This window comes from Acanthisitta chloris, unplaced genomic scaffold, assembly GCF_000695815.1.
Source record: "Acanthisitta chloris isolate BGI_N310 unplaced genomic scaffold, ASM69581v1 scaffold2034, whole genome shotgun sequence".
Classification (NCBI taxonomy): Eukaryota; Metazoa; Chordata; class Aves; order Passeriformes; family Acanthisittidae; genus Acanthisitta; species Acanthisitta chloris.
The window spans coordinates 36,002-51,420 of record NW_008670766.1 but is presented as its reverse complement, the minus strand read 5'-3'; the positions used below and the strand labels follow the sequence as shown (position 1 = coordinate 51,420).

The 15,419-nt window shown below is 38.8% G+C and overlaps 1 protein-coding gene across 1 annotated transcript in view; it reads right to left on the bottom strand.

Annotated features, from left to right (window-relative positions):
- Positions 1-1,604: 1,604 nt before the first annotated feature.
- Positions 1,605-15,419, bottom strand: part of ANO4 (anoctamin 4) — a gene marked incomplete at both ends in the record, with an annotated part of 49,490 nt that continues 35,675 nt past the window's right edge. The window contains 5 exons of the mRNA XM_009073777.1: positions 1,605-1,662; positions 2,687-2,798; positions 5,735-5,771; positions 9,328-9,492; positions 11,686-11,826. Coding sequence (XP_009072025.1) covers positions 1,605-1,662; positions 2,687-2,798; positions 5,735-5,771; positions 9,328-9,492; positions 11,686-11,826 — 513 coding nt within the window. The remainder of the gene's footprint in view (positions 1,663-2,686; positions 2,799-5,734; positions 5,772-9,327; positions 9,493-11,685; positions 11,827-15,419) is intronic.

Below are 15,419 nucleotides of genomic sequence, written 5' to 3'. Positions count from 1 at the left end.
TTATTTATATATAAATAAAAATATAAATATATGCATTATACCCCTGAGAGAGGTAGATGCAGTGTTAACCAAGAAGCAGTGATGTTATAACCATAACACCAGTAATATATAAATTATGGTCTGAATATGTCCATGGACACTGGACAAGACTATATCATGTTACTAAATGTCTTAGACTTGGGTTCATTCAACAGGTGAAGACAGGGCTATTGGAGGGGTATCTGGACATTCTAAAAGTATATTCTAAAGCATGTTTCTAATAAGATCTAGCACAGATACAGTCAGTAAAGTTGAGACTTTTTTTATTAGACATTTATTATTAGACCTTTTCTTTCTTTTTTTTTTTTCTAATCTGAGAAAAGCAAACTAGGGAGTACTCATAGTAGCTTTCACCAGCAACTGACCCAACCTACAACTCCTCACTGTTGCACTTCCATCACAAACCTGGTTCTCTTTTCTTCTCATCTCTGATTCTGCAGAGAGGTGAGATTCTTTCCCTGTTCTCTGGTCCCTCTGTGAGATGATTCAGCCCAGTTACTTAACAGAAAACTAATTCATCCAGAAAATGGAAGTTTACTGGTGATACAAGGAATTGAATAGGCTCCTCACAGGGTTGGACAAGACAAAGCCAATGCAGAGGAAGAAGAAGGAGGAAATGTCTTGGGGAGGTCTCAAAGGAAGAGCAGAATTGCCTCGTTTTTGCAGCATCAAGCTGTTGGTTGAGCTCAGCCCCTCTCAGATTTTGGAGGGATGTTGCTAGTATTTGCATGGCCTCTATTAACCAAAATATTTATATATCCAGAAGTGTTTGAAAATTCATGTTGGCAGGGAAATACCTGCGTTTTCCACTTGGGATTTGTCATTTATTTGCAAAGTTCTTTCAGTTATTCAGCTGTGAAGCAAGAAATAAACCATGGGATTTGAGTGTACAAATAGCAGCACTGGAAACTAAATGTCTGGTCCAGAAACTGCTGCTGTTCACCTACAATAACTGCCAAATGGTTTTTGAATTCCAAATGTATTTGACAGAAAAAAAATAAATAAAAAAGGGATTGGTCCTTGAGTGACTGAAAGGTCACAGTCTCATTGCTTTCCATATTAATTTGGTTTTATTGACATGGAACGTTATTCCAGTAGCTCTTTTGGGAAGTCTGTTCAGTTGTTTTGTTCAAATTTCACATCTATTTTATGTTTCTGGATTTTTAATTTGTTATTTTATTATTTTAGCTTCCTGGTCAGCAAGGCTAGAAAAGCTGAGAAGAAAGGAATTTTTTAGAAGCAAAATGTTGTCAGATTCATATCTGACTTTGATTCATTTCAAGGATGAAATATTTCCAACGTAAATATGTGAGTAATCTTTAAACCATCTGATACCACTATTCAAATGTGATGCAAACACTAAAACTGCTGGCATTGAAAAGGGAATATATAGCAATATGTAGATGCTTTTGTAGCAGATGGTAGTGTCAGTAGTGTGGAGTTAGCAGCTGAAAACCCAACAAGACACTCAAAAATGCCTAGACAGAGTTATGTGTCTGCCTGTGCTTGCATTCATGGCATTTGTGGGCAGCAGATAAATCAGTGTGTAGTTACCAAACACTCACCTCTTCCAGTCTCCACCGGTTTATCAGCCTTAAGTAGGCACCAGGGTGTCCTGTAAATCTTTAGAGAGGAATATATATCAAATATGTTGTATAAGCAGTCTATTCACAGTAGCAGAAGAAAGCTCACATTTAATCTAATGTTATCTTAGCATAACTGATATAACTACAGAAGCTGTTATACTGAAAAATATTTTAGGGCAATTCCTGGAATAATCTCCATGAAGGGGTGAGTATATTTTTACTTCCAGGTTCATTGCAATACCAAATACTGTGCTGTTGGATATTCCACATATGCAGAGCTGAGGGAAAATCTGACTGAAACTGTTCATGTCAGTTTGGAAAATGGCTTTCAGCTACCAGTCCATTTCCTTACACTCTAATATGGGCTGTCATATCTTCCTGTCTGTGAAATCAGTGAAAATTTTAGTTTTTATTAACAACCATAATTTTCTTATGATTCTCCCATGTTTTTCCCCCAAATGATTCCAATACACAAATAATCCATACTGATAGACTCTTCTATTCAGGCCTTCTCTAATCAAAGGTTCTCTTGCTTTTAGGAGACTTGCAGAAAGAGACATACAAATAATATACACACACACACATATACAATATTCTATGGAAAATAACCCCAACTGATAGCTCAGAATTCACTCTCAGCATTCAAAATCATGTCATAGAAGCAGTAAAGTATTCAGGCTGTTGGACTGGATGATTATTGTAAGGTCCCTTTCAACTGAACAATCTTATCCTATCCTATCCTATCCTATTCTATCCTATCCTTATCTGTACAAATTACATACATAAAGACAGAGTGAAATGGCCTGCATGTATGGTATTATGGGATGCATCTGTTTCCAATAGTGAAATTGTTAGCATTGAGACCATGTGGTGGTAGGAAATGAAAACTACATCTGTTTCTGGGTTTTTGAAAGGAAAATAAAACTGCAATCTGTTCATCTTTGCTAGTATGGAATTTACATTTTGAGATATGTGATAATATGGTCCATTTTGTTAAATTACACACAAGTTTAATTCTTCTCTCTACTTTGCACGTATGAGAGTGTAGACATCAATCCTACCTTCCAAGGAAGAATGCTATATAAAAGGTAGAGCTGTTCAGATTGACAAACTGAAAAAGAAACATTTTCAGAGTGAAGCTGTTTTCCCACTCAGATTCGGTACGAGGCTGCTCTGTGAAAAAAATTATCAGAGTTTCAGAGGTTTAATCAGATTAGCAATTTCCCTTGGCACAAAGGCTGCACACACCGATCAGAGCAGGCAATGTATTTGTAAATTAGCCTGCTGATTTCAAAACATAAGCTGACAGAAAAAGTTGTATCCAAAAGAAGCACTCAGCAAGTGAGCTTGTAGATACTTAGAAATCTATTCTGGTATCTGGATATGTATATTCCCAGGACACTGTAAGAAAGTAGTTGTGGCAATGTGTATATTAAACATCCCTCCTGTATTTCTGTGCTCTTTACAGGCTCAGGTTCTTCTCTTGTTTCCTTTTCTGTATCCTACCATAATGACATTGCCTGAAAGCACTCCACTACAAGCTTTGTAAGTGCCTTTTTATTACACACTGAACTGGAAAAAGTCCTCCTTGTAATTCTGGTTCATGGATTTCCCCACAGGTATCAGTGGAGTGCCACTGCATGGCTCCCTTCCCTTGTCATCACAGAAACCTGGGAAAAAAATATTTTGCGGTTGATAGGCTAAGGGAAATGGGAAAGGGGAAGACATATTATTCCCTTCAGTTAGGCCCTTAATCTCTATCTAAAGAGATATCAAGACAGAAATTAACAAAACAACCTCTATGCCAACACACCAGTACCATGTTCTGGAACTGCTTTCCAGCTGGCAGGAGCTTGTTATTAGCCAACCATTGCTGTGAACTGGAGTAATCAGAGGAGAAGTGGAGGCACTAGTGCTGATTCTGAGTATCATAATGGTAGTACTCATATACTACTTCCAAATGAGCCTCCAGTAAACTTCTGGTAGCACAGGAACAACTCTAGACCAGATTCTCTTTAATTAGATGCCAGTCTGTTGGAAAGACAGGTTTGACTATAACATGCTTGCTGCAGCTGTAGCTGTGCTCATATGCTCATCAGAGACAATGGTGATACCCTGGAGGAGCATGGATGTGAGTTCTCAAAAAGGCTGTGTAAAGGCTGAACTCATGAATGCAGTTTTGCTGCAAATACCACTCTGAATTATTACACTGATAAAGATCACTCAAACCAAACCAGTTCCTTAGGCCATCAGAGTTAAAATCACAAAGTAGTCTGAATATGACCAGAACATCTTGACTCACTGAATTTTCCACAAGTGTTTTCTGCACAGGTTTGTAGATGCAAACATACCTTGATGATAATGTGACAGAAAGCTTCAAGGTCTCTAGACCACATCTTACTGTCCCCAGGCTGTCACAGGGACTAAAAGGGCACAGCTTGTGCAAATTGCTAACTTGAAAGTCATAGTTTTCAACTGTAACTATTAAGTATCTTTTCCATTGATACAGGATAGCAAAAATATTTTAAAATTAGAGCATATAAATGAGGATTCTCAGTTTAAAAAGAAACAAAAGAATAAAATGTTATTTTATACAGACATGCTTTGAACACACCACCAATGACTTCCCAGATGTAGAAAAGCCCTGACTAGCTAAAACCAGCTGTTTCCTCTGAGAAGACACCAAAATCTGTCCATCTGATCCAAAATATTTTACTGAACATCATCAAAGTACACAGGTTTCCAGCAGCTCAATATAATATCCTCAAACCACATCTACATGTGCCATAACATGATTTGTTTAACAGGCCTTCAGCAAGAGAGAGTCTCATTTCTGCTTGACACTAAGGAGCCCTTGCCAATTGCCACCAGCTACTGCAATCTTCCAAAACCATCAGGATCTCTGCAGATTCTGCCTGAGCCATGGATATACAAGTGACAGCCTATTGTTACTCCAGCGACAGTACATGCTCTCCGTAGAAAACATGTTTCCTTACTCTAGCATGAAGACCACCTTTATGGGTGAGCTGAAAAGAATACTGAAATTTAGAACATCATTATACTTTAGGTGTAGGTAGAGTTGATGAGTCAGTTATTTTGCCTCTTAACTACTGCCTCTCTTAAAGGCAAGTGATTAATAGTCAATAAACATCTTAGTTTCAAGCTATAAATTTGTTTTCCAGGAGTGATTCCCCCTTTCCAGGTCTTAATGAAACCTGGGGGTTGTATGTGCTCAGTCTGTCTGAAAACTCATGTCTTTTTCTCCAAGATGACAATTTGTTTTCATTCTTCTAAGGTAAGGGGGTGGAACAAGAACAAAGGTGTATGATTGCAGTCTGATTGAATGGCACTTGTCATGGTTTAACCCCAGCCAGCAACCAAGCCCCACACAGCTGCTCGCTCACTCCCCTCACCAACAGGTTGAGGGAGAGAATCAGAAACGTAAAGGCTAGAAACCCCATGGGTTGAGATAAAGACAGTTTAATAGGGAAAGCAAAAGCCATGCATGCAAGCAAAGCAAAACAAGGAGTTTGCCATGGGCAGGAGGTGTTCAGCACCTCCAGGAGAGCAGGGCCCATCACGCATAACAGTTACTTGGGAAGACAAGTGCCATCACTCCAGATGTCCCCCCTTCCTTCTTCTTCCTCCCACTTAATATACTGAGCATGATGTCATATGGTATGGAATATCCCTTTGGTCAGTTTGGGTCATCTGTCCTGGCTGTGTCTCCTCCCAAGCTCCCATGCATCCCCAACTTCCTTGCCAGTGTGGCAGTATGGGAAGCAGAAAAGGCCTTGGCTCTGTGTGAGCTCTGCTCAGCAACAACACAAACATCTCTACATTGTCAACACTATGTTCAGCACAAATCAAAAATATAACCCAATATTAGCCGCTGTGAAGAAAGTTAATTCTACCCCAGCCCAAACCAGCATACACTACAGTTTTGTTTCTATACTATTTTATTATAAACTTAAGAAAAATATAAATTCCTATAGACTGCAAATTAATTAGGATTTTTCATATTTATACAGACATTTCGAATGTTTTCACAGTATATGGACCAATAAATAAGTACAATATCATTCAATTTTGTATTTGACATTGCTTACCTAAATTTGTCAGGAAAAGTGCAACCTTTTCATACAGCTGTAACAGAGAAGAAACAGCCTCTTAGTTACATGATTAGCTAAAAAAGTATAGAACTGATTTCTAGGTAGAGTAATAGCTCTTATGTGTTAAATCTCACATGCAGATGATGCCTGTAATGTTCTGATAATGACAATAAAACTACATAGTAATAATACAGTAATGATATGATCAGACAAGGAAAAGTAATGTTTTTATAGCTTATGCTCAGCTCTTTTCGTCAACAATATATGGAGAACAAATGCTGTCACTGTTCCTATTTTACATACACAGCAAAAAAGGGTGAGATAATTTTACCAAAACCCACAAAACAGAACAATAGCACAACTGGGATTTTTGTATTACTTACTTATGGAACATTTATCTCACAAAAAGAATCACCCTAAAAGAGCATATTATAGTATGCTGGGATGTTGGGTATTTTGGGCTTTTTGGTTTTGTTTGGGACTTTGCTGGTGCTGAAAGCAAAGAAACTGTGGGGGCAGATTTACTTCAGAGAAAGTCTTTAGTAATCCCAACCACCAGATGCAATTCTTACTCTGAGCCACTGACATTTTTCTAAATCCTGGGTGCTAGTTTCTGCTCTCAGCAGATATGCTCTCAAATTCTCCAGGAGACTGCTAACTTCATAAAGCTGACGAAACTAACTCGGAGGATTTTCATAACCAGTATTTGCAAAGGAGTTTTGAACCTATGAAGTACATCACCAACAACATCAGTATTAGTGTGAATTAATACAATGATTTCCATTTGCTTTCAGTGAGTGTGGAGTCTGTTCCCATTGCTTTGTAAATGTCCTTAACTCTCTGATGCCTGCAGGGATACAAAGCTCCTCATATTTCAGGCTCAAGTACTTACATACCCCTCAAGTGCATCTCAGCAGTGTTTCTTTTCATTTGCAGTTACCCTTATAAGCTCCTGCTTAAATTATGTACAGTTTACAGATCAAACTGCCTGCTTAAGAACTGGAGTCACCCTGAAATCTCTCATCCATGTTAACAATCACTTCTTGCTTAGAATATCTTTCTACTGCCTTTGAAGTAAATGGTTTTGTTTAAAGTAACGAAAACCACAGTTTCTTCTGGGTTTAAAAGCATCTCTTAAGGGCAACTGTAAAAGTGCTAAATGCTTGGGTCATTAATATCCCGATCCCAGCAGGGAGTGTGCTGTTTTACAAACGTTGCTCTGCAGAAAGGGGGATCAAAACTGTATTTTGTTGCTATTTCTACTGCAGTGGTAAGACTGTGTTAGAGATTCTGTTAGCAATGTTTGGATCTAATTATCTGCTAACGCAGTTTATCACTGCTAGTCCCAAGGGGGCTTGTTTAGGATCATATTCTGTTCTCTGTTCATGTTTTCCATGGGCAGTGTCACTGGAATTAACAGGTTTTATTAACCTAGGTAAAGCTAATGATTGTTATCAGGTCAGGCTGCAGGATTATCTGGGAGACATTACACTTGAAGGTCATTTTGTTTTGTCATGATGGATGTGACAGGGTATGTACCAGCGCTCATAGCACTTGGTCTAGAATTTACTTATGGTCTAGACCTTTCCCCTGATGCTTTGAGAGGCTGTCAAGTTGTATCAGAATCACTGGTGGTTTTCCAGGCTTCCTAGCAGTGAATTTTCTACTGCTATACACATATTGGTCCATTCGGGTGGTTTTACTGCATCTTTGCTTGCCCTTTTGAGACTTTTCTTGAGCCACAGTTCATGGAGGATTCAACTACCTGAATTGCTTCTGGATTTTTTTTTGCCCAAAAGAAATCCCACCATTGCCCTTCAGTAAACTGCATTAATCTGTCATGGGAATTGAGGGCTTATGTTCCTAAATCCTTCTTTTGAAAAGCTCCTGCAGTTTCATAGTTTATGTATCTGTTGTTTCCATGAACTATATCAAAATCTAAGGCTGTGGTGTTTACTGAATGGTAATGAGTATAAGAGCTTAAGAAATCCATCTTTGCAGTGCTTCACTCATTTGATGTATTTTAAGAAATAAAGTTTCTCAAAAGGCACCTTCAAGCAACCTTCCATTATTTAAAAAATTTCTCTAAGCTGCAAAACTCTTTGAGAACCAAATAATTTTGTTTGTGCAGTGCTTTTTTGTTGCTGCTTCACTGCATATACAATGACTTATACTGAGAGCTTGAAAGTGGATGTTGTACTGGCATAGATATATATAGTTTTCTTTTTCTTTCTTCTATGCTTTATGTTTGCTCTGGGTAGAGAAAATCACCAAAAGCTGCAGACAACAAACAATAAATCATGAATAATAATAAAGAAGAGAACCCTCAGTACAAATTCAGACAGCCTATAGTCCCACCTAAGGGAAAAAATCAGGAAGTCAACAGTTCTAGATAGACTCTTAGTCACCAATCCAGTCTTGCCTATGCCAAAGGGAGAAATAAAGCCCTATAAGTGAACACTCTTGGATTTTTCTTCCATATAAACAATGAGCTATTAAAATTAATTTTTAGATGATGGAAATGCTTGGGTATTACACAGGAAAGAAAGTAGTTCCAAACCAGCACTTGGAAATGAGCAGGCCTGAAATAAGATCTCATAATTTCCCTAAGAAGTAAGTCAGTATATCTCCTGGAAAAAAAGCCCAACATGATTTTTTTTTTCGCAGAAGATATTTGTTACTGAGTGGGTAGAGATACTCTACTCTGGCTGCAGTACCTGGGTGGTTTGTAGGTGAACTCTCCTCCCCCTTAAAATGCATTCTTATAATGTCAGTTCACAAAAACCTGATAGTGAAAGGCCATACACCTCTTGCCAAGAGCAAATAAATAGAAGACTCATTGCTCTCAGAGCAATACAGAGGAGTACCAGCATCTCGATGGAAGAATGAAACTCATTCCCCATCTAATCCATGCTATGCTGTTTTACTGGGACTATTGCCACATAGAAATTCCATTTTTGTCTTTGTCCCAAGTCTGGTTCCAAATCAGTTCACAAAAATACCTTGACCTCAGCTAGGCCCACTGCATTGCACCCAGACCATGTCTCTGGTGTACCCTGGCAAAGGCCACAGGCAGCTCTAGAACAAGTCATGTCTGCTCAAGCCTTGCCAAATTTTCAGCCCAAGAGTGGTCTCCTGAATATGGACATTGCATCTGTATACACATATCCTCACTGGTAAACTACTGTGAAAACTGAAATTACTGAAACTAGCATAAATAAGAGTTCAGCTTGGTCACTGTATTAAAAAAACCCATCAAAACACAATTAAAAAGAAGAATATTAATGAAATGGACTGAAAACTGCAAATACATAAAAGGAAAAAAAATGAGGCAGAGGATAAACCAGGAGTGTGATCACATATCCCAAAAAAACTTCTAGAACATTCAAACACAGTTTACATAATGTTTTGTGTTTGGAATTGCACTTTACATAAATAGTGAACGATGTCCATAAACAGTAATTTCATGTCTGACTTAGCAAGGCACTCTGTTCCTTGTGAAAAAGGCATTGAAAGTATTCAGTGATCTGCAGACTGACCTATCTCCTGCTCTAATGGCTCAGGTATAAACTATATGTTAATTTACTCACCACATTCAGTAGCATGATGATGCAAAAGTTGATGCACACTGCAGTCCCTGTAGTTGCAACCTGAGAGTTATTCCTGATTAAAGCCCACTTAAAGGCAGCAAAAGTGCTGACAGTCACAACACGGTAAATAACAATGCCAAAAACAGCAGCAATTACCACACAGATCTAAAGGAAGAAAAAAAACAGAGAGAAGAACCTGAAAACTTCCAGCAGAACAGGAGTTAGCTTCTCCCTGAAACTCTGAAAACTAAAATAATGAAGTGAAAGACTCGAAACATGAATCCCTCTAGACTTCAGAGAAAGGTTTCAACCTGATTATTCTTACTATGAAATCCTTTCTATTACTCATAATCAAAAACATCTTTGGAAATATATTAAAATAATTTTTAAACATTATCTTGAAAAGGTTCCTCTTCCTCAGTATTAGTGTGGGAAACAGTGTTGCCAACTCTGGGAATTAGAAATATTCCTTATGTGCATGTCTTGTGATGTGCAAAGGCAAGTCTCAAGCTGATGTCCCAGCTTAATGGTGTCATATTTGGGATGGATTTTGTGCTTTGATGGACTTCACATTTACAGGAAAAAATGTCTTAATTTGTAAGCACTACCATACCAACAACCCTGCCAAGCAACTCTGTTTCTTCCTACAGTTCTGGAAAGTTTCTATCTAGAGAAAACAACAAGTTCAACTGCCCTTGTAATTTCTTCTTGGATGAGACTTTCAGCAAATATACCAGTTACAGTGAGAAAGCCACGCAGCTGAGCCAGGCTGCTAAATCACTTGATGTTCATTATGCAACAGTTGAGCACCACTGTTTTCCCTAGTGACCAATTTATGTCACAGTTTAGCAAGTCACCTAGAGGACAAACAGTTGTGAATTAGCATGGGTGACTCCTCTCATAGACACTTTGACAGAAACTATTAGCCCCTTAAGGGACAAGGAGAGAGAGTTTCTTTGGTAGAAGACATACAATTATTTGCTGAAGATAGGTGTATTCCAAGGTTGTGCACAGATGACTTACACTAATCAAAACTGAAGTATATCTAAGCTAATTGAATGGGCAAAATTACTTTGAAAACACTGAATGCTAATCAAGCCGTTTTAATAATTTCATATTCATTACAAAATTGCTTGACATAATCCCAATGCAGAAGAAAAAGAACAATGTGTGTGAATGTGAAAGATTGTCTCTGGATTCCCTGCAGAGTGTTGAGGGGAAGAAGACACTTTCCTTTTCCTTACCAGGGAGCCACTAACCTGGTTCAAGCTGTGTTAGTAACTGCACTGTGAGAGTTGATGCTGTAAAATTTTGAGAACTGCTCTGACTTGAAGTTTTGGTAAGTGTATATCTCCTCTGCTAAAAACTTGCCTTTTTTGTCCAAGATTGCTTTGGACAATTTTGAAGCCATCAGTTTGTTACAAGTGCTCTGTCCTATTCCCTCCCATCTCATTCAGACACAAAGTTGTTGGGCTAGTTCACTTACCTGGCTCTCCACTTCTCCTGAGGTTGTACATATTTGACACTTTCTAGCCTCCTGGCAAAGCCCTAATAAATTCCATCATGGTCTGAGTTGATATCAGGTGTATTTTCAAGACTAATACTACCACAGTCATTGTCATGTGAATAACAGACCATAATGGCTTCAAGTGAAGTTACAGAATGGGACATTTCAGCAGAAATGCATGCAGCTCTCTGTTAGGAGGGATTTTGCTGTTGCATTTAATTTTGCACTTTGTAAAGTGTAGAAATGCCTCATTTTAGTAAAGGAACACTGGTTTTCCCATTTCAATTGCACTAGGAATATGAACCCTCTTTCCTTATCTCCTCAATACACTGAAAAACTAGGACATATTACCATCATTAAGCACTCTAGGCATCCTAATTAGGTTCTCCGTGAAGTTTACAAAGAACAGCTGCCTCTTCTATGTCATCTTCCCCCATCACTCTGTGCTGTCTACACAGGGAAGGCAACCAGTGAGCTAATTCAGGCAGTAATAGTTGGTGCCTAGCCCCATCACTCTGTGCTGTCTACACAGGAAAGGCAACCAGTGAGCTAATGCAGGCAGTAATAGTTGGTGCCTAAATGTGATAGCATTATTATTTTGGGATGTTTGTCACTACATATAGTGTTACAGGTATAGCCTCGAAGGAAGGACTTAACTATGTGTGAGACTGAGTGAAGGGTGAACTAGTGTAGGACTTCACAGAAACCTGAGTGATTTGCTATGTAGACTCTCAGCCAGCAATAAACATGCTAGAGCTTATTTCACTTTCAAGCAGTCATATCCCATATTTACACACTCAACAGAGATAATGCTATTTTTTCAACTGGTAAACAAATAAGAGTTCTCAAACCATAAAAAATATTCCAGATGCAGAAACGATGAGTCTGCTGCATTTATCTGCAAATGCTTGATAAGGCTCTGGCTTCCCAGATATGGGGTTCATTCGTTCTTTCTTGGAGTATTTGGCTTCAAACTGTGGACGTATTTCCTCCTAAACAACAGACAGAAAATGATCACATACAGCACAGCCAGGAAAGACTCTGTAGGAAACTTCAGATCTTTTATCAGATCAGTGTTATTTGGAATTACATCTTTGAATTCAGTAGCCGACACAGCTACTATAAAAGCTGAGCTAGGTAATCATGTCTCCTTCATGAGAACTAGAATAAATCACTGTACCCATAAAACCGTATTGGAAGTATTTAGTAAAATCCCCAATTAGCTACTCATCTAAACAATGCTCTTTCAGACTATATAGCTGCAAGCCAAATCACTTTCTGGTTGATATCACAGGGTTTTTTTTCAGTCTAACGTTATCCTATTGATACTGGAATTTTACAACAAAGCAAAAAGAACAAAAACAACCTCCTTTTTCCAAACCAAATTGCTGTTTGTTAGGTATTTGGCTACCTTCCCATTACCAACAAAATTTTCTCAGCATTTGAAAAGGGAGCCATGCCATCTAATGCTGTGCATTTTATTCCTAACTTGGCCAACATTATTAGCAGGACCAACTTTCAGCAGCAGAAATGCCAAGTCTTGCTTTGACACAAACACCATTTTCTGAAATGAAGCCTGGGGATTTCTTCTAGAGAGACTTGGTTACATCTGTTTACAGCATTGTCAGAAGACAGTGTTCAACCTTGGTGCACGTATCACCTCATGGTTTTCAGCTGCAGTACAGCTACCCCATTGCCTGTGAGCACTACCCCACATGTCCTGTGCCACCTCATCCAAGTCAGACATCCAGTATGGTCTCAGAGATGAGAGAGAGCTCCAGGCTGTGAGGATGGACTCTCACAGCTGCTGGCAAACCATATACTTTAGATCAGTATTTATAGTACTCTGCTGTATACTGGAGAACTGGTCCATGGTACAGCTGGTTACAAGGGAACAGACAAGAACCCAGCTTGCAAATTTCAGTCACTTCCAACCCTTCAACTGCATTTAATTGAACTCTGGCTGACCAAAAGTTTTAAACAGCCAGTCCTTAAATGACTGCATTGAATAGGTGAATATTAACTGCTTACACAAGTCTTTACAATGTGAATAAAACAAGATATCCTAAAAGTCTACATCATTTTTATAAAATTCCCCAAGAGAGGGGAAAAAAAAAGAAGTAATGTCTCACTCTCCTTCTCCCAAGTTTTGAAGACACTTTCTCAATACAGTTAATTTCCAAATTCCTGCAGTAACCTGGTAACATTCTATAAAAACAAGCTGAGGCCTGCATGCCTGTATGCAATAGAGGTGTAACTAACTGTGTGCTTGAGGGAACTAGCCCTACATTAGCTATACACAAAAGCTAAGCATGTTTCTGTGGAGGCAGAGTAACACCTTGTTCTTATTCTATCTTGCTCAAGCTGTTCCTGCCATATCAGGGCCACAGGCAACTGAGCTGACGAGAATCCAGCAAAAGGAACAATGTAAGTAGTATTCCTGTGTGCACAGGGACATGCAAAAGGACAGAATGTGACAGCATTGGAGCAGAGTGCTTGAGAATTGCACTCTAGATTGTGCAAGGGCTCTGCCAGCTTACTTACTGAGTCATAGACAAGAAGCCCTGACTTCTTTGCAATTTTCTCTGAGCCAAGGTTTGATTATCTTTTACAATCTGCACTACAGTGAAGTCCTTATCATATGTTCTACAATCTCCAGTCAATTCAGATAAAGCAGATGCTATTTTTATAGATATTCACCACAAAAAAACCTGAAACTCTGCCATGAACCTTTGTACCTGTTTAATGACACTCAGCAATACTTGGGACTGGAAGTGAACAGCAGTGCAACTGGCTGAGGGTAATGATACAAAGAAGGTGACATTGAAGAAGCAACACAAGCCACATTTCATCTGGGAGTGCCAGGAACTGTGTGCAATTGGTTTCTTGTGGCATGCCCACCCAAGACCTAGTTACTCTCTGTGTCTCCCACCTAGCACCTGATTGACAAGAAAAGGAAATCCAGATATGCAAGGCTGAAAGAGCCAGAACGCATTCAGTCCATGTCCCCAGGCCAAGGGACAGGGACTCTCCTGGGGCTGCTGGATGCCTTCCTTTGGTGAAAAATCTAAAGTAGAGAGGAAGTCACAAGGTTGCATATTTGAATAAGTTTAATTCTCCTTTCCATCATCTTCATTGTTTAATTTCTTTGCATTTAGAAAAGTGCTAACAAAGTGATAGGAAGCCTTAGAAATGTTTATTTCCAGTCTATTATTGGTAGGAATTAATAAATTTCCCTCTGTACCAAACCCTCATTTTTCAATTTGACAATAAAAATTAAAGCCAGCAAAAGCTAGACACATAACGTTAATAAAAATAACAATTTCATTATCAAATGCTTGTGATTTAAAATGGTAATTAGAACTCTTTAATTGATTTCTTTGAAATAACTAATAAAAGCAATCTTGTCTAGTGATTTTGTCTAGTGATAACTGAATGGAATGTAGAGAGGAAATTTAATTACCAGTGATTTTATTAGAAAGTAGTACTTTTAGGAGTAAAATTTGCACCTTATGGAGATAAAATTCTCACTGATGTACATCTGCATGACCAAACTCCACAGGATGTGCCTTTTTCAATCTACATAAAACAGACTGTTGTCCTTCCTTCCCACTTCTCAAATATGGAACATTCCAATTCTTTACTCACAGGAGAAACCATGCTGATTTCTGGAGTATCAAATATGGATTTATGTGCACTGCCTTAGACCAGATCTTTTTGCTCTCTAAATTTCTTTGTGAAACACTTCTTTTTTTTTTTTTTTTTTTATCAAGAGGATTCTAATCCTTCAACAGGTGAATTACTGAAGTAATCCTATCCTTCCTAGACCACTATTGTGGTCTATAGCCCAGATGTAGAAAAAGGACTTGTAGATTGAAAATCTGAGTCTTGATCACTGGGAAAATTATAGCATTCCCAGAATTGAGTCTCCTTACAAAGCCTGTGATTTGCAGGTCATCCTGCTTGCAGCTGAAGGTACTGGCAAAGTGAAGAGGCGGACTTTGAACCACAGAGCAGGGAAATTATCTCAACACATTTTCACCTGGGACACCTGCTTCTAAACTGTGACTGTCTCAGGGGCAAAGTCCTTCAAAGACCACAGTGCCAATGGAAAAATACAGCATTAGATACTCAAGAAGAGTAGGCAGTAGTGCATAAAATTGACCCTGAACTAAGGACATGCTTGAGTCATGCAGCAAGTACGGGCAATGGCAGCTGTAGTATCTTCAGAGAAGACAACTCTGAGAGGGAATGAGCTCCTACTCTTGGGATCCCACTGAACGCTGGACAAAAGAGGAAGGGATGCCTCAAATGATGTTCTGATGATTGGTCACACAAATCTTTGAGAAGCAGCCAGTTGAGTTCCTATTAGTGTCTTTAGCCTCTAACTTGAGAGAGAAAGGTACCATCTGGCACACTGCTTCTGGAAAGACTTCTACCTCCTGCTGTAGAGACTTATAGAATGCCCTCTAGAACTGTACGGAGGAACAATGAATAGCTCTGGAGCAGGTACAGTCACCACTAACCCAGGGCACCTGATGGAGGTCTTGTTGATAGATCTTACTGGATAAAGACTGGTATGAGA